This window comes from Phascolarctos cinereus, unplaced genomic scaffold (assembly GCF_003287225.1).
Source record: "Phascolarctos cinereus isolate Bilbo 61053 unplaced genomic scaffold, phaCin_HiC Scaffold_4;HRSCAF=312, whole genome shotgun sequence".
Lineage (NCBI taxonomy): Eukaryota > Metazoa > Chordata > Mammalia > Diprotodontia > Phascolarctidae > Phascolarctos > Phascolarctos cinereus.
In genome coordinates this window covers 10,160,817-10,180,658 of record NW_027555847.1, presented here as the reverse complement: position 1 = coordinate 10,180,658, position 19,842 = coordinate 10,160,817, and the positions used below count along the sequence as shown (strand labels likewise).

The following is a 19,842-nucleotide window of genomic DNA, read 5'->3' as shown; positions in this document are numbered from 1 at the left end:
AGGGAGTAAATTGAAGGAGCCTGAGGTAGTTTTTATAAATGTGAGGATATGATGGTTTGATTTGATCGAGAAAGTGAAAGGACCCTGCTTCAAACAGCCTTTATCCCCAAAAGTAAACTCTTCGGGGCCAGGAACAGTTTCATTTTTGTCATTCTATGCAGGACCTAGTACAATGCCTGACACACAGTAGGAGCTTAATAAACGTTTCTTGAGCTGTTGAATCCATAGGGTGACACCAACTCACATTTATATAGTGTTCTTTAAGTTGTGAAAAGCAAACTATGGAAACTGAGGCTTGGGTAAATCAAGTGACGCAGCTAGTAAGAGTCAGACCCAGGATTCAGATTCGGAGATGTCGCCTGACTCCACGGCCAAGACTTTTTCCCGGGGAAAACACAGGACCCTGGGTCAAGTCCATGCTCTATCGGTTGCAACCTTGGTGTGTTACTTGCCCTTCCCTGAAACCCTTGGTCTCTTGGTCTGAAAAATGAGGAGTCTAAGTCAGAGAATCCCTAAGGTCACTACCAGCTCATCCTAAAGCGAAGTAAAGGGCGAATTCTCTCCCTCCGTGCTTGGCCTGGTTCCCCACCTGGTGTCCATAGGGATGCCAGGATGCCTCTTGGTTTTTTTTTTGGGGGGGTATCAGGAGACTGAGTGGCAGCTCTCGGCAGCTGATCCTTCCTCCAGCATTTACTGCCGCAGCCCCGCCCGCCTGGGGCTGCAGTCCTCCCGCATTTGCCCGAGTTCTCCCTCCTCCCCCCCGCCCGCACGTCCACTCTGCGGATGCCCATTGGGCTGTGACGGGCACGTTTGCCTCTGCATTTCCTGTTGGCAGCAGAGAGTCGGCGGGGGGAAGGAAGCCGCAGTCTCAGCCGGAGCCGGAGCGGGAGGGAGCCAGCTGCGAGCTCCCTGCCGCACTGTCCCCCAGCCAGCTCCCTGCGCACGGGGAAGCCGCAGCCGAGGTCGCGGTTCTCTCCCGACGCAACTGGACGTCCGTCCCTCCCTCCCCCGGCAAGTGCACCGAAGGGCTAGGGGAGGGAGGGGACGGCGGAGAGAGAGAGCCACTGCCCTTTGCTGCGCTTCCTTACCCTGCCCTGCGCTTCCCTGCGCTGCCCAGCCCGACCCTGTCCTGCCCCGTCCTTTGCGGTTCTGCTCCCTAGCCCGCGCCTCTCCACCTGCGCTGTCCCCTGCAGCACAGAGAGGGATGCGCGCCGCACTCCTAGTGGCTTGGCTACTGGGTAGCCTCTGCAGCTGGGAGCTGGCTGTCGGGGATCCCGGGCAGCCATGCCAAGCTCCGCAGCAGTGGGAAGGACGTCAGGTGCGCTACGACCACAGCAGCGGCCGCAACACCCGTGCCCTGCTCTCCTACGATGCCCTCCAGCAGCGCGTCCGCGTCCTGGAGGAGAGGAAGGCTCTCATCCCTTGCAAGAAGTAAGTACCAGGGTCTCAGGCAGGAGAATAGGGGGATTGGGATGCAGTGAGGGAAAGCTTCAGCTATGGGGAAAAACGAAGTGGGGTGCTGCGGTTAGGCGGAGGCTTACTGCGGCAAGGCTTGGGTAGCATTATGGCGAGGCAAAGAGGATGGGGGTGCACTGCAGTGTGGGAGGGGGCTCATTGAAGGGCGCATCAAGGAGAGGAGGATGGAGGAACACTGCGGCAGGGTGGGGACGTGGGGGGTGCACTGAGGTTTGGGAAGGGGCTCAGTGGGGGGTGCGGCACGGAGAGGAGGCGAGGGGCGCACTGCGGCAGGCGGGGTGCGTTGAGGGTGTAGGGTGTGGCTCACTGAGGGGCCTGGCAAAGAGAGGGGCGGGGAACGCATTGCAGCAAGGCGGGGAGGTGGGGGCTCACTGCGGTGCGCAGCATGGAGAAGAGGCGGGGTTGGGGCGCAATGCGGCAAAGACAGGAGGTGGAGGAGGGGCGCACTGCGGCAAGGAGAGGCGGTGGGGGAGGGGCGCACTGCGGCAAAGAGGGGAGGGGAGGTGGGGCGCACTGCGGCAAGGTGGGGAGGCGGGGGGGGCGCACTGCGGCAAGGCAGAGTAATGCACTGCGCAAGGCAGGAAGGCGGGGGGTAGCACTGCAGTGAGGTGGGGTGGGGCTCATTGCGAGTGGGGGAGGGGCGCCCTGCGGGGTGTGCGGCAGAGCACTTTGGGGTTCGGGGAGGCTGAGGGTGGAAGGAGGACTTCCAGATCCGGCAGCAGGTGGGGGGCGCATTACGAGTGTACCTCGGGAATCGGGGTGCATTGCGGAGGCGGGAGACCGGAGTGGGAACTGGGAAGGCTGAGGGCTGGGGTTGTGGGAGGGTGGAGGGAGGACCCCAGCATCTGGGCTGCCTTCCCTGCCTGTCGGTAGTATTTTTTTCGGGGAGCGGGACTGGGGGGTTGTGTAGGGAACGCCTTCTCCTTTCCACTTCAGATCCCACTAGGAAAGGACCAGGCTCACCTCCTCTTTGACATTCAGGGAGACGATTCGGGGGAGGGCGGGGCAGGGGAAGAGAAGAGAATCGAATGGAAATGCGCAGGAATGTATTTGGGGTGGGACCTGTCTTTCACCAGTCCCGCTCATGCTCCCCTCCTATCCCTAACCCCCCAACACCCTGCCCCCATGTTGCGGTTCATGGTGACTCAGGTTTTCTCTGGTGACAAGCTTTGTCCTCTTTCTGCCCGCTTGCAGCATCTGCCCGACTGGGCGGGGCGGCCGCCCCTCCCTCTGCAGGGAAAGCGCAGTGAGTCTGCCAGAGTTGCTAGGGAGAGAATTCTAGCCTCTGCAGACCACCCCGCCCCCTTCCTCCGCCTGGCACCTAGCCTCTGTGAAACTGGGGCGATGGTGTATTTCCTTTAGAGCAGCCAGCGCTTCCTATCCCTGCCCTTACCAGGCTGCCCATGGCTCTTCTATTTATATCCCGGGGGGAGGCCTCTTGGAAATTTTCCTGGGATGGCTTCAGGTGGTGAGGCATTAGGCGGGCTTTGCCGCAGCCTGGCACAAGGCCAGTCTTCAGATGCTCTGTCCCCAGGGCAGAAAAACGTCCCGATGAAAGGCCAGTCAATCGCGGTGCATTCGAGTCCTCTGTTCCCTCCCGGGGGAGACCTGTAGAGTGGTGGGGGGCGGGGCAGAGGGGACACAGGAGCAATTAGGGAGCAGAAGCCATCTGCTGGGGGAGACAAAGGAACTCAAGAAGCATTGCAAAGCACCGTTTACAAAAGGCGCCATCGTTGATAAGGTAATGCTGGGCGGAGGAGGGTTGGTGAGGGAGGCACCTTAGAAAAAGGGAGATCCTGGGTTTTTAGTTGGCATGGCTTCCAAACCCACCATTTTACAGGAAGCCCAGAGAGGGTAATCAGAGCTGACATTTATTTCCCCTTTACGCCTTGACATATTACCTCATTTGATTTCTCACAATAGATGCCAAGAACATCCCCATTTTACAAATTCAGAAACTGAAACCTGAGGAATTAAGAGACTTGCCCAGGGCCTCACAACTAGTGGCTGAGCCAGGATTTGAACCCACGTCTTCCTGAATCTATGTTTAGCCCTCTTTCGCATAGATTAGCAGCTGCTCATGACCCTTGAACTCAGGTTTTTAGACTCCAGATCCAGCCCTTCCTTTGAGTGGACCTTGAAGGCATTGCCTGGGAGGGGAGAGATCAGATCATTCTAGACTAAAAAGAAGAGTAGAGCCCAGATAATGAATGGCCCCCTGCCAGGGACTAGTAAGAATGGTGGTGAACCTTGGTTTACAGAATCCAGAATTCTTAGAGGTGGGAGGGCCCTCGCAGTCATCTACTTCATACCTGAAAGGAAACCCTTCTCTAACAAATGGTTACTGAGCCTCGATCTCTCAGACTTCCAAGGACAGAGAAGGAACGATTCTGCCCACTCCATTTTTAGGTCTCTCTTGAGGGAGCTTTTCTTTCCCTCTACCTAAATTGGCACCTGAACAACTTTCCACCATTGCTTCTAGCTTTGCTCTCTGGGCAAAACAAGGCAGAGCAAAGCTAGTTCTTCCTCCACATTAAGTACTTGAAAAGATGTGTCCGTCTGATATGCCCAGCCACCTCTGGATTAAACATCTCCAGCTCCTTCTACTTTCCCCCATTTAATGAAGCAATTCACTACCGGAGCTGCTGTCCCCTGGAAAGGGTCTCCAACTTATCACCTTATCAGCAGGGCTGAACACCTTACTTAGAGGGGTTCTGACCACAGCAGCGTCCAGAGGCACTGCCCCTCCTTCTCAGTGAAAACTAGGAGTCTGTTGCGTTAGCAGCCCAAGCTTGCATCATCTTTTTGGACATTGAGGCATCACCCTGCTGACTCATATTGAGTTTGCAGTTCGCTAAACTCCTCGGGTCTTTCCCAGACACAATGCTGTCTAACCAGGCCTTCCCAGCCTTTTCTTGTGAAGTTGTTTTTGGACCCAAATGTAAGACTTTACATTTATCCTTAATTAATTTCATCTAATTTGGTTCCCCCAAATACTTGAGCCGGTCAACATCTTACCTGAACCAGAGCCAAAGGATGGTGGTTAGAGATCAAAAAGAATTTAAATTGAGGACAGTGAGAGGGGACAGTCTGAGTTCAGTGTATCAGGAAAGAGAGAGCCACTATAAGCCTTGGTGGTTAGGAAGAGGAGGTTAGATGATATAGTAGGAAGAAAGGAGTTTTTGAAGGATTTTGGAGAAGGAGATAACATGAAGGAGATAACAGGAGAAGGAGATAATCTTGAGGGGCAAGGGGATATAATATGCTAGACTTGGGATCAAGAAGACCTGGGTTTGGGGCAGCTAGGTGGCACAGTAGATAGGGCATCAGCTCTGAAGTCAGGAGTACCTGAGTTCAAATCCGGCCTCAGACTAAACACTTGACACTTACTAGCTGTGTGACCCTGGGCAAGTCACTTAACCCCAATTGCCTTTTAAAAAAAAGACCTGGGTTCAAAGCTTGCTTTTGACATTAACTAGCTTTGGGACCTTGGGAAAGTGACCTAACCTTTCAGAGCCTCAGTTTCCTGATCTGTAATAATAGCTAATATTTATATAACTTTAACTATATTATCTAATTGGGTTTTCACAAAGACCTCATGATGAAGATGTGATTATTATTCCCATTTTATAGATGAGAAGAGTGAGCCTCGGAGAGGTCGTCACTTGCCTAGGTTTACATAGCTAGTAAATGTCTGAAGGAGGTTTCAAATTGTCTTTCCAGGCTGCATGTCCAATCCTCTGACATGGTGCCTCACATCTGTAAAATGGGGGCCACTAATAACCCACAAGTAGTTGTGAAATTCAAATGAGAGAGATGACATGTTTGGTACAGCACATTGTGAACTTTAAAGAACTACATAAATGACAAGTATTCTTTTTTCAGATTTTAGATTTCTTAAATTGATGCCTTTAAAAAAATTCTTGCCCCCTGCCCACCAAGACTTCCTTTGAAACAAAGAAAGTGCATTGGGGGGAGTCAGCAAAACTAAGTGCCATGTTGACTGTATTTGCTAGTATGTATAGGTAGTGCTTCTTGCCCTCGACCCTGGAAATGGCCTCTCCAGCCCCAGGCTATGCCAGCCAGCAGAATTAAACCATCTGCCCCCCACCCTCTGGGAAGAGAAATGGCCGACAGATCCAATCATTTCCTGGATAGATTTTGAATCTGACCTCCCTAAAAACAACAACAAAAAGATTTGTAAAGTGGTACTGGAGAGAGCCTCAGCATACTTTATTTTTTAATTCAGAAAAATTTAAAAACATTCTTTGTTTTTTAATGGTGAGTTCTGAATTGTCTCCCTCCCGGTGGCCCCTCCCTCACCCGATGAGAAGGCAAACAATATGATATCAATTATAGATGTGAAATCAGACCTCGGCATTTTTCAATTTGAATATCAGAGACGTGATGAAGAAGGCATAGTCCCCACTGAAAAATAATCTGTGAATTTTGCTGTTTGACATCTTCGTCCCGAGGCTCAGTGAGCGCTGGTTTGTGTCCAAAGGGGAAGGTCAATAAAATATTTCCATTTTAACAAGATTATACCAATTACTTAGATGCAGATGAACCACTTTTGAACATAGTTCTTAGCATTGTCCACCTGGGAGCTGAAGCTGACTGTGGGAATGTGGTGGTAGAGTGAGATTGCCTGGATTAATCCTGCCTCTTCCAGAAAAGACCCCAGTTCTTTGGTGAATAATCCTGGGTATTCAGTGGGAACTGAAAGGGAAAACAAAAACCCAAACCAAAAAACCCTCCAGGAAGCTGGTAGTTGATTGGCCTGCGGTGATGGTGCAGCCTGAGTTAAAAACAAAAAAAAATCAACCCTCCAAACAGAAAACAGAGCTTCAGGATCCTGTTAGCTTTCTTGTTCTTAAAAGCCCCGGGGTGGGGGGTCTACATCTAGTTTCTCAGAATGCAATATACTGTTCGCTGGCTGTTTAATATTGAATATCCCACTTCTTTTACATGGGATTAAGTGGGATATTCAGTATTAAACAGCGAGAGTGTGGTATATTGCATTCTGTTTGGTTGGTTGGTTGTTTTATTTTGTTTTGTTTTTAATTCCAAGGCCATCTAGTCCAACCCTTTTACTTTGTAGGTGAGGTAGGTGAGGCCCCAGAAATGAAGAGACTTGCCCAGGGTCAACCAGGAAGTAAGGTGGAGCCTGGGTTCCAACCGGGTATCCCATTTCCAGATCCTGTTTACTTCCCCTTATCACCTTCTTTCTGACCGAGGCACCCATTTCCTGGATCTGATTTTGATCCTCAACCACATGCTGAGAGGAGTAGAGCCCTCATGTGCCCAAGCCTCCTTTGATTCCTGGTTGACATAAGGGATAACCCTCCTGGGCCCCTTCTCTGATGGGGCAGGGAGTGTCCCTTGCTTCTTGAAGCCTGTGCCCAAGGGTTCAGGCTCTGGCAGGTCCTGCCCTGAGGCACTGATTTTGCACATATTTTGCATATACTTTTAGGCATATGTTGTCTCTGATTGAACATAAGGTCCTTGAGGGCAAGGCACCATTTTACCCAGAGAAAGCTGAGGCCTCCTTAGGCATATTGACTTGCTTAGTGCTACCAGGTAGTAGGTATCAGAGGCAGGATGTGCACTTGGGTGCCCTGCCTCCAAGACCGGTGCTCTTTCTACTATATCATAATAGTAGCTTCTAGATGGTTACTGGACAGCTGAGGGTCAGAAATGGGATTGGAACCCTGGGCTGTTCTAAATCTAAGGCCAGGGTTCATTTAAAAAATATTCCCTTGATGCTTAAAAAAACCACAATTGTCATTCACTGTCTCCTTTAAACAATGGAGTCCTCCTTTGTAACAAAAGAGCTTATTTATGCAAAACAAAGCAATACACCAGCCACATCTGAAAATGTATGCCTTCTTTTGCGTATGTAGCCCCCTACACTCCCTCTCATAGCTAGGGACAAAGCAGGAGGACTAGAGAATACATGGAGAGGAAAATTGGAGGGAAAGTGCAGAGGACTTCACTTGAGCCTCCAAAGGGCTTTGAAAATGTACTGCCCCATATGCAAGGTCTGGGAAAGCTTTGTGCTATGGAGTGTGTGCGAACTGTAACTGGTCAGGGATGCATGGTGCATAAAAGCTTCATGGTGAATGGATGCAGGAGTTTGTGACCCTAATGCAAACAAAGCAAAAATCAGCTATTGAGCTGCTCAGAGACTACATGAAGCCCCCAGTTGCTGTTTGAAGAAAGTACCAAGTTGCCTCATTGTTGAGAGTGAATTTAAAAGTACATTTGCAAGTTGGCTTGTTTTTTTTTTTTAACTTCATGTCTATCCTGTAAATGGTTTGGAAAAATACCACCAATTGTTATGGAATGATCAAGCCTTTCCTGGCTCTGTATTCCCTGAGATGGAAAATATTAAATCACTTCATAAGCCTTCAAGATAATGCCGCCCACTTGGGGGGGAGTAGAGGTCTTATATAGCTGATGCTACTTTCATTTTGGGGTTCTCTGCCCTTCCTGGCCTTTTATTTTAACTTAAACATGTGAAACAAGGAGCGTAGAGAGGAAAAGTTTCAGTTAGTTGCTTGACTGGATGAAAAAAAAGTATTTATTAAGCACTTACTGTGTGCCAAGGCCTGTGCCTACATTCTAATGAGGGAGACTGACACATGCAAGTCAGAGGGAAAGGTCCCTTGGTCGTTAGGGAGCAGTGTCAAGGCAGAAGTTAAGGTAATTGTCTCGTTTTAAGAGTCATTTCCACTGATAGGTCAGTATCCATCTCTGATGCGGAGCCATCTGATGGTGTCTAGGATTTTGGTAGTCAGTACTTTCTTTCTGGGTCTTCAGGAGATGTGGGGGCTGCAGTATCTCCAGGGGCATTTGGCAGAAGGTATCTCCATAGGGATTGTTTGAATAGAGGATGGCTGTAGGATCTGGCTGGAAGCAGGGCTGATAGTCTAATGGGTGCCACTATTCCCAGCCTGTCCACTGGCAGTTGACCAGAGGCCGATGTTGGTGGCAGTGGAGATAGTGGGCCCATTTCTGTACAAATGTTCCTCTCAATGACAGTTGTGTAGGGTAAACATGCTGGCCTGGTATGGGTAGGGCAAGGAGTGGGGAGATGGTTTGCTGTTCCTAGGACCCTTGGGCTCAATCAACCATGCATCTGAAGGGAAGTAGTGGTTGAGGTGTTTTCTTTGGCATCATCCATGCTGCCTCCTATCCCTGTCTCTCCCTTAGGATGAAGCATGTTGTCCAAACTGTTTGACATTTATGGACTGGTCATATATGAATTCTTGCAGGCTTCCAGGGAATTTAGTTGTATGTATGGGACAAAGACATGTGGGTTGACAGTTAATACATTCAGCTTCTGACTTACTATAGGGTATAGACATACCATAAGAGAATGTGGCTCAGTGGTTCAATAATAATTTTAAATGAAATTTATTGACTCATTTCTTTGATATGTTGAGAGAAAGTATGCATAGTGTATGGATCTGTATATGTTGAACTTTTGGGAGAACATGGATGAGGGTCCCACAGGATGGGCAGGAAAATGGGTGGGTTTGATTTGCATCATCAGTGGGGACTTCCATATGGAGAAGATTATGGCTCCATTTGAGTAACTGAATATGCAATTAGCCACCATTGATAGAATAACAATAATGATAACACTAACTACAACAATAGCTAGCATTTATGGAGCACTTTATGGTTTTCAAAGTATCTTACATATGTTGACTAATTTAATCCTCACAATAAATCTCTGAGGTGTGCTATTATTATTCTTATTTTATATATGAAGAAACTGTGTGCCTAGGAGGACACTACTAGTAAGTTTCTGAGGCAGGATTCGAACTCAGGACGTTCTCAACTCCAAGGTTTGAACCACCTTCCTGCCAGTTAATGCATATTAAGAGTTTGATTTTTCTTTTAAGTCGTGCAGCTTAAGAGGACTGGTAAGTGGAGTCATTTGCCCTAACCCTAAGGTCAACTTTGTCAAGGGAAATCTAGTATTTTTCTATGTTTTTTTAACCGATGTAATCCCTTGAAAATAGCTCTCTGATCATATGGGGATGCAGACAAGCTTTGACTGAAGTCATTTCAACTCCAGGTGCATATACTGTGCCTGCTCTGTGCAGAGGACCTTGTTGCACCCTGGGGAAGAGGCATAATGACAGAATTGGAGAATTTTTTAAGCTTCGTAAAGTGCTTGGCATACATTATCTCATTGGAGCATCAGCATCACGCACTCCTAGTGTCACTGCCCCCATTTTCTAGATCAGGACACTTAGTATCTAAGAGGTGCAGTGACTTCCTAGGCCCACATATCTAAGTGGTGGAAGCTGATCTGAATCCATACTTCCTCCTCCCTCTAAATTCAGTGCTTTCTTAAAGCTGTATACCACAACAAATTCCTGGCCTTGATTCAATTTACCCTTTAATGGGAGAGCTAAGACAAGTCACAAATTACTAACATTTGTTGAATTGAACTGAAGTCTGATCAAAGTAGACTTTGATAAGAGCACAAGGGAGGGGCAGACAAAGAGCTCTTCAAGGTCAGAAAAAGGGAAAGAAGCTACAAATGAGAGAACCAGTACTCCTATAGCCCTTCAAGGTATTCAAAGTGCTTTACACACATCTCAATGGAGAATCACAGCAATCATGTCAGGTGGGTTCTTTAGGTACCATGCTTATCTTCCAGATGGGGAAACTTAGTTTCAGTGAGTTAAGCATCTGGGAAAGTGTCTTACACACGGTAGGTTCTTAATAAATGCTTCTGTATTGGTTGATTGACTCATCAAGCTACTAAATATCAGAGTTGGGATTTGAACTCTGGTCTTCCTGACTCCCCCCATTCTTTTCCACCAGGCTTTCCAATTGAGTTCAGCAAAATTTCATCAGGGGGTGATAGGATTGGGGGAGGGCATTCTAGGCTTAAGGATGCAAATGAGCAAAGGTACAGAACTGGGGATGCTTGTTGTGTTTGGGGAAGTGTGGGTCATCCAGTTTGTATGGGGCATAGGGCATGGACAATGTCATGGTAAGACCTCAGGACTAGGATTTGGGAGGGTGTTTTTGCACTGAAATAAACGTCCGCTCCCCAGTTCTCCTTGCCAGTGTTCTGCATATCCAAACATATCTTTGGACAGTGCTCTCAGAATTCTTGGCCATTACTTTATCTTTTAAACTCAGTAACAGTTGAAGAGGCTGGTCATTTCAGAGGTCTCAAAATTGAACTTGGAATCGTCATTTGGATTTGGGTTGTTAGGCATGGGGTCCAACAGGAAGCTGTCTGTGTTGTCAGATCTGACATGGATGCAGAGAATGTCTCTGTGCCTCAGACCATTATTCTGAAGATTTCTTTTTCCTTCATTCCTCATGCCGACTCCAGGGTGTAACCCCAGCTTCAAGTGTACCACGAGAGGCAAATGACCCCGGCTCTAGGCTTCATTTGAGAGTCCCAGGGTAGGGGCTGACCAGACATTGGAGCCAGGCATTACTAATCTATTGGGTTTCATTTTAGACAAGTGAGGCCATCCAGATTCTCCCAGAAGAGCCAAAGTTCTTTTATAATCAGGCTAATATTTCTTCTGGACACCCGTCTTCTAAGTTGCCCTATTTTGAAGGATTGGGTTAGTTTTATATGGAGGAGAGAGACCAGCACCCTGATGAAATAAATTACCCCCTCAGTTACTTATGTCTTGGGGGGCAATCATGGACATCTTTAAGCAATCAGTAAGTATTCATTAAGTGCTTACTTTGTGCCGGGCACTATGGTAGGTTCTAGGGATACCAATATAATAAATTATTGAGCTACTCTCAAGGAACTCATATTTTATACTGAGACAACATGTATACATATGGTAAATCCAGGGAAAACACAAAAACAGTCATGAAATAAAATATGGTTGAGGGGGGGCATCAGACAAGTCTTGATGTACATGGTGGTGCTTTTGCTTTGTCTTGAAGAAAGAGAGGGGGTGTCTGTGGTCCAGGTGAGAGAGGAGTTCATTCCAGGCATGAGGGAAACTCTATGCAAAGCCCCAGAGCCAGGCATTTGGTTGGGAATCATAGAATGTGGGGAAGAAGTCATGTCTCATGAGACTGGAGAAATAGCTTGGGAAGAGGTTATGAAGGGCTTTAAAAGCCCAAAAGAAGAGTTTATATTGTATTCTAGAGGCAATTAGGGGAAGAATACAGTTGGAACTATCATTTCCCAATTCTTGGAAATGGTTTCTGTCTTAATGCATCCCATGTTTGCATTAGCTCTCTTGGCTGCTTCCTCGTTGCTAACTCATATGAAGCCTGGAATCCACTTTAATGCCCTGATTTTTTCCCCCCAAAACAACTCCTTTATCATTATGCTCCTTCCATCTTATACTTGCAAAGTTGGTTTTATTATACCCAAGACTTTACATTTATCCTTATTGAAGATCAAGTTATTAGATTCAGGCCAGTCTTTCTGATCTTGCCTCGGTCATGTAGTGATAGGCAGCCCCCCAGATTGGTGTCATCAGGCAGTATGATGAGCATGCCACCTATGGCTTCATACGAGGCCTTGATAATAATGCTAACCAGCACAGGGTCGAGCACAGACCCTTGGAGTATTCATGTCGACAGTGATCTATTAATGACTACTCTTGGACTCTAGCTAGCCAACAAGTTGCTAGTCCATCTGATTCTATTATCTAATCCATCTTTCTCTGTTTTCTCCACAGAAATAGTATGAGATACTTGATCAAAATCTTGGCTAAACTCTAGTTAATCCATACCTACAACATTTTCCTCACCTGTTAGTTTGCTCATCTTGTCACAAAAAGTCTGACATGGCCTTGTCATGCTGAAGCCAGGCTGGCCCTTTGGAATCACCGCTTGCCTTTATGCATATCCACCCATCATCTCTTTAATGATTCAGTCTACAGTTTTCCTAGCAATGTAAATCAAGCTAATTGCCTGTACTTTGCAGATTTTGTCCCCCCCCCTTTTTTTGGACAATTGGGACACTATTTGCCCTTCTCCAAGCTCATACTCCTCCTCCCATTTTCCTCGATCCTTCACACCTCCTTGACAATGGCCTGGGGGTCACGTGTGCCATTTCTTTCAGAACCTGAGGATGCAGTTAATCTATGGAGAACACGTAGCTGTGTTCTCTATTTACTGCCTCAGTTATTTTGAGTATCAACTCCCTATTAGTCATTTGTATTCTCTTATTTCCAGTGTAAAGGTCAGTCTCTCATGGGAAAACAGAAGTCGAATAAGAATTCGACAGTTTCTCCTCACTTTTATCAGCTATCATCATCTCATCCACCCCAAGCAAAACTCCTCTCCTTTCTGTGATCCTCTTTTTTCTCCCAGTATAACACCTCCCTTTTAGTCCTTAGTTTCTCTCCTGACACTATTTTATTTACAAGACAGTGCATCACCCAATGTCTCAGGCTTGGTCCCTGTATTCAAAGAATTTCCATTTTGGGGGAAGAAATAACATGTATATATAAGCCAAAAAAAAAATAGATCAAAACATGATACATATATTATATATATGGGGTAGTGATTAGAAAAGGCTTTATATAGAAATAGAGTTTTGGAGGAAATATGGGATTATGAGAGGCAGAAGTGGTGTGGGGATGGGCATTCTAGGCATGGAGTGCTGAGTCAGGAAGTGGAGTGTCCGGTGTGATGAAGAGCAGGGAAGAGCCGTGCTTTGGGACCAGAACATCTGGCCGCTGGGCTTTATCCAACAGTGCATATGAAGGAGTTGCCAGACTATGACCAGGATAGGAAGACTCACAAGGAAAGTATTTTATTGCTTCCCCTTTTTCCTATTGGTGAGCATTGTCTGCATTAGTGTTTCTGTGAGCCTCTGTTAGGCAGTTTTGATCTTCCCCAGACAGTCTAGAGTGACCTTTTCCCACGCACGAAAGTGCCAGGCTCTCATTTTAGACCAACATTATTTATAGGTCTCATCTTTTGGAATTACTGTCTTCGAATGAAAAATAAATATGCCACGTGTGGGTTGGGTTTTTTTTAGCCATACCTTTTTCTTAATAATATCCTTTAAACCTTTCCTGTAAAAATAAATACATTTTTAGTGTGGCTGCTATTTTATTGCAAGTTCTATCTTTGGAGATCAGTAGTTTGAGAACAGCAGAATGTTAACTGACATCCTGTAGCAGATAGCCATTTACAAAGGAACAATTTACTTGGGGAGATGGTGATAAGTGCAGTGGCTACCTTGAGAAAAACATTCACTATAAGTTGTTAATGGCAGATAATGCCTTACTATATTACAAACTTCCCACTCCTGCCCCTTAGCATATATTTCTGTTTAAGCAAAAACATTTCTTAAATGTATGTGAGCTCTCTCTGTTTTTTGGGGAGGGTCTGTACTTGTGATTGCTGGTGTAAGGAGTTCCCAGCCAGGAGATTCCTTTTAGCAATGGAAGTCGGTGCCAGTTCTACAATGTCATCATTTTAGAGGGTTGTCTGGGGGCCCTGGAAAAGAATTGAGAAAATGCAGGCCCCCCCCCCCCCTTGCAGCGGCGTATGGCTATGGATGGGGAATATCGAATATCTTGAAAAACACAGATGATGTGTTGATTGATTTTGTTTTACCCATCATTTATTCATTCACTCATTCAATGAGCACTTATTATGTGCCAGCTTCTGTGATAGGGGCTGGAACTTAGGATCCCTTTTCCCACAAGAATCATGTAATAAATCAGATCTCAATGTGTGACCTTGAAGGGGCTTTTGAGGTCATTGAATCCAACATGTACATTTTGCAGCTGAGAAACTGAGGTCCAGAGAGACACAGTGATTTACCCCAGCTCCCACAGGGAGTGAAGGGTGGAACCAGGATTTGAATTCAGATCTTCTAAAGCCAAATTTCCACTGTATTTTGCTGTGGGGCTTAGACTCATATGAGTTCTGTAGCTCCTGATGTGCCTGAAACACAGCTTCACTACTGTCTTCTGTATTTATATAATTTCTCCAACCCCCTCATTTTACAGATAGGAAAACTGAGGCTCAGAGGGAAGAGGTGAGAATGGAAACTCATTGGGAGCAGGGATGGTTTCAAGTTTGTCCTTGTATCCCCGGTGCCTCATGCAGTGACTGGCACATAGAAAATGTTTAATAAATTCTTGTTGATTGAGTGAGTGATTGGGGGTGGGGGGAGGCAGAAACTACCTTGGTAGGGTGAAATTACTCAATTTCTTTCCTCTTTTAAAATCCTATTTATATCAAAGGTCTTTTGGTTTTAAACATGCAAGTCAAAAAACCTTGATCATCTCTTTTTGGCCTATTTTTCAGGTTCTTTGAATATATTTTCCTTTATCAAGATGCAGTGATGTTTCAGATTGACCAGGCCACCAAGCTGTGCTCCAAGATTGCCTTGACTGACCAATGGGATCCTTTGGATATCCCCCAAAACTCAACTTATGAAGACCAGTATTACATCGGGGGCCCTCAGGACCAGATAATGGTACAGGAGTGGTCAGACAGGAAGCCAGCCCGGAAATGTGAGTGGACATCTTTTGGGCCCTGATTCTGCTGATTTCACACCAAGGCCAGGACAGACACTGGGGCATTAGGCTGTGTTCCAATAAAGCTGGAAAGGCCCTGGTTGTAACTTTTCCAAGGAAGGTGATTCTTAGGGAATTTTGAAGGATCTCTACATTAAGTTTCCTCCTTAGAATCCCCAAAGGGGTTGGCATTCAGCTCACAGCATCACAGTGTAGCCACCTACCTCTAACCATTTCTGGTGGTGATTGCAAAAGGGTTGAATGACACCAGGTGGGAAAGTAGGCTGAGCCAACATTTAACAAGGGCCTCCTCTGTGCAAAGGATTGTGACAGTCAACCAGGACAAATAGGACTTGACTTATTGCAAAATAAATACTTGTGAGTTGGGGAAAGTAAAGAGCAGAGTTTTAGACCATTAGTAATATGTATATTAAAATAATTAAAATGGGAAAGTAGATCTCATTGCCTCTACAAGTTACACCCTTGTGCAATCAATCCCTTTCTCTTGGCTTGATGGAGTGAGGGCGTTTTCCTCAAGGATTGGAGGAAGGGACAGGAGAGGAAGGTGCTATTTGAATTTCAGTTTAGGGAGGATAGGTTGAAAGGGTCATTGGTGGGGCCTGGGGGAGCAGGGCTCTCCTCTGGGCTACTTTCTGCTCTGAATGCTTCCAGGCAAGGACTGATGACTGGGTCATGCTAGTTTGGGAGGCATGTTCAGGCATCCAGTGTTGGAACTGCAAAATACATTTTTCTTGTAGAAATGGCAGAGTCATTGGAATAATCACTGTTGGGCTTGACCTCAGAGGCATTGTAAGTTAGGTAGGCTTTGGAGAGACCCTCATACTCATTTTTCCCATGTCATTTAATTACACAGAGCCACATTTAAAGCTCGAGGGTACCCAGACATGATCTCTGGCTTTCTCTCTGGTTTTCTTCTTCCTGCTCTAAGGAACTGAATGCGAATCTCCTCGGTAATCAGTCCAGAAACAATCACTAAGTGCCTATTATGGGCCAACTGCACACACACACACACACACAATTTTATAGACTACATAATTTGTACTCAGAAATTTTTGGTCTCTTCCTATGAGAATTTTGGTTTTTGGTATACTATTACTAGTACTACTACTACTACTATAACTCCCAGGGGGTTGAGGTGGGCAGCACAGAGGCAAGAGGGAAGCCTCTAACACTGTGACTCTTCATGGATGTTTGTCATCTTGCTTTTGGGTGAGATTACCTTTAACTTTGAGGGCTCCATTGTCTTTCGTCTTGTACCCAAGGGGCATGTTTGAGAGGGGATGATACTATAGTAAAATTTATACAGTTTGTTTAAAAAAAATGGGACAGCTAGGTGGAACAGTGGATAGACCATTGGCCTTGAAGTCAGGAGTCCTAAGTTCAAATGCGGCCTTAGACACTTGACACTTGCTAGCTGTGTGACCTTGGGCCAGTCACTTAACCCTAATTGCCTCCAAAAAACCCCCCAAACCCCCAAACCCCCTACTATTACTACTATTACTACTGGTAGTACTACTACCACCACCACCATCACCACCACTACTACCACTACTACTACTACTACTGGTAGGTGGTATCAGAGCTGAGTTTCGAAGGAAATGAGGACTTCTAAGAGGCAAAGGTGAAGTAATTCATTCCAGGCATGAGGGACATGGAGATGGTTTATGGGACATCATGGGTAAGGAACCGCAACAAGCCCAGCGCTGACTCCCTGCTGGGTAATCTTGTGCACTTTTTCTTTGACCATCAGATGGACTCTTCTGAAGTCAAAGGGAGTAGTATGGATTTGGACTTAGGTTTTTCTACCTTTAACATGAGGCTTCTCCAGATCTCTGCCCCACTCCCACCTGCTACTAGCAGCTCTCTCCCAAATTGTCTTTACTGTATGTCCCAAAAGTCTTAGAAAGCTTTGATAGCTTAGAGTTGCACTAAGATTTTTGAAATGCCCTGTATTTACTAAGTTTATATTTTGTATACACTTATGTTGTGTTTCACCCCTTTCCCATAAAATAGAATCTCGCTGAGGGCAGGGACTACATGGGGTTTGGTGAACACAATCACGTTCTGCCTATGTCTTCGTGAGCTTCCTTCAAATTCTCCCTCAGCCTCCAGGTGTCTATATAGAAGAATCCTCTTTTTAAAAATCAATTTCCATCTCAAAATTCCCTCCGTTGCTCTTGGTCATTTACCAGGGTTCATTTACCTGCCTCCTTTGTTGACTCACCCTTCATACGTTATTCCCTGTACCCACACACCACAGTATAATTCATGGAAATGACAATACTTTCTGCTTTCTTGCCAATACGCTTTACCCTGTTATTCCTTAAAAATATCGAAGACGTGAGCTCATGTTTATATTTCCTTCCCTCTTACAGATGAAACATGGGTTGGCGTCTATACTGTCAAGGATTGTTACCCAGTCCAAGAAACCTACACCAAGAACTACAGCGTCACATTCTCTACTCGCTTCTTTGATATCCAGCTTGGCATTGGCGACCCCTCTGTTTTTACTCCCCCCAGCACTTGCGAGAGAGCCCAGACAAGGAGGATGAGTGACACCTGCTGACATGAGCTGCCCATAGGCTGAAAAATCACAGTAACTACTGACCTGTTGAGAAATCTACTGACATACATTGAAAGTTAATTGTGGCTTTTTAGGCTGTCAGAGCCTTCATGGGATAGTGCATTCTAGTGTTGCTTGTATAAATGCCATTAGGTAAAGGATGCCAGCTGCTGCTTTTTTTTTTATTTTCCCCTACTTAAGACTCAAACTGTGTTTCTACAGGTAAACTGAAATAAAAGGGGAGTAATTATGCAGGTATGCATGATCAGAAAAAAAAATCCATCCTCGCTAATTTTGGTTAAAAACCACCTGGTTTTGGCCTGAATTACCCGGCTCATTCAGCTCATTTTCATTTTTCTTTTCCTGTTTAGACATGGTTTCAGTTGAAGTGCTTGCTGGCTGTTTCTAGAAGTTTCTGGATAATATCCTCTGAAATAGAATATGTGCTTGACCTTGTGATGACTATTCTGTTAAAATGTGCTTGATTTTTCAGGCTGAAGAGAGAGGGAAAGGCCAATTGGCTTGGCTCACCCAACAGATTGCTAGCCTGTCCTGTGTTAGGTTTGTGGTAATTGGTGGGTTTGTCCGAGTTCTGTTGAATAGCTAAATGGGGAATGGGACATGGCATATCCAAAACATCCCATTTCATCATCATCAAAACCATTAAATACATTACATGCTCATTGTGCTTTTATATTTTCTTGTCATTCGGGAAGTCGCCGCTCTGTTGTGTTTCCTTTTGCCCTCCACTCCCCACACTCGTTTCCCATTCACAAAAGTTCAGTCATTTGACAAGCATTTAATAATCACCTCCTCTGTGTCACCATTGTGCTAGGTGCTAAGGCTACGAAAGATGAAAATGAGACTGTCCCTGTTCTCAAAGAGCTGATATTCTAGTGAGGGGGGGGTGGGGTAGGGTGGGGTGGGGTGGGGGGGGTGGAGAGACACTCTACACACAGATGCTCCATAGAGCTAAGATAGCCTGAGATTGTCTACTGGAGTGTAAGTGAGGTCCTGCCCAAAGATGGCGAAGAGAGTAGATGACCCTCCATGAGCCTGTACAGCTTTGAGGTTATGGTTTTCCAGGATAAACAGATTGGTATTATGCCTTTAGTAGGAAATCAAAGATTCAGGTACCAATCAAAGGATTCTTGTATTAGTAATCCTTTAGTGAAACATTTCAATACATAGAAGGGAAATTCTGCAGCTAGTGAACATATGAGACGTTGGTTTGTGTATTTCCTAGAAAAGTGGATTAACCGGTGTCCATAGTCAATAATGCCCTAATTGTTCAAGTAATGTAGGTTGTACGGAGCATGCACAAATATCCCCTACCCGCTCCAAACTGACTGTGAGGGAGCTTTGGGGCTGGCCTTGGCCTCGTATGACTTGGGGGGGGGCAGGTAAAGGGCTTGAAATTTGAGATGATGAAAGGTCCCCTACTGGACTGCTCAGGCAAAGGAGCTGCTGCTACAGTGGGTATGTGAAAGGGATCACCCTCTCCGTCCCTTCCTTTCTTGGTGGAGACTCTCCAGGCGTAACCATGATGTGACTCCATAGAGGGCTCAGTGTCATGGTGACCCCGCTGCCACTCCTTCCATGGTCAGAGGCAGGCGGGGAATATCTGCACATATTCTGTATAACTCACGTTCCATTAGGTACCAGTGGCAACCTGAATGCTCAGGTGGATTTATACAACACAGGTATGCTTTTGGGAAACTTCTCTCTGATAACTTTGCTATGTCTTGTGTGTTGCCTTTACCCAAATGGTGTCTGTCTTTCTGTCCTGTTCTTCCTGTGAATATCTGAATTTCCTATATTCCTGGCTTTCCGTTGGTGGTATTTGAGTAAGCTCACATGCCGGCGACCAAAGCTACTAAGACGCATTTTGAATATAAAATGCACTTACTGAAAGCCGAAAGGGAAGTCCCCTGGGCGTCTAGTAGCAAGGTAATAAGGCCTCCTTCCTTCCTAACGGGGTCAGCCGAACTGTCCACACATAAACAAACTCATAACACCAATAGGGGAAGTCTCAATAGTATGAATGGAATTCTAGGACTTCAGTGAAGACAACGTCTGCATCCCGTCTCCTGCCTGGATTCCCATGCAGCTTCTGCTTGCTCGTTCTGGCCTCTGTCTGCTAATTCTGCATCTGTCACAACTTTAGTCCTGCTCCTGATGCTACCGCTATAGCCGCCGCCGCCACGCTACTACTGCTGCCGCTACTGCCGCTGTCGCTTCTGCCGCCACTGCTATTGCTGTTGCTGCCGCCGCCACTGC

At 46.2% G+C, this 19,842-nt stretch overlaps 1 protein-coding gene across 1 annotated transcript; it reads left to right on the top strand.

Moving 5' to 3' along the window:
• Positions 1 to 835: 835 nt before the first annotated feature.
• On the top strand, positions 836 to 18,245 carry EPDR1 (ependymin related 1). Its single transcript, XM_020964446.2, has 3 exons — positions 836 to 1,431; positions 14,767 to 14,975; positions 17,375 to 18,245. The coding sequence occupies exons 1-3, from the start codon at positions 1,205 to 1,207 to the stop codon at positions 17,563 to 17,565; spliced, it is 627 nt and encodes a 208-aa protein (XP_020820105.1). The 5' UTR covers positions 836 to 1,204; the 3' UTR covers positions 17,566 to 18,245.
• Positions 18,246 to 19,842: the final 1,597 nt, after the last annotated feature.

Bases quoted from the DNA above. Each gene is read 5' to 3' on its own strand.
- EPDR1 (XM_020964446.2), top strand. From the start codon at position 1,205: ATGCGCGCCGCACTCCTAGTGGCTTGGCTACTGGGTAGCCTCTGCAGC. The intron at 1,432-14,766 runs GTAAGTACCAGG...CCTATTTTTCAG, and splicing joins GCTCTCATCCCTTGCAAGAA to GTTCTTTGAATATATTTTCC. The intron at 14,976-17,374 runs GTGAGTGGACAT...TCCCTCTTACAG, and splicing joins CAGGAAGCCAGCCCGGAAAT to ATGAAACATGGGTTGGCGTC.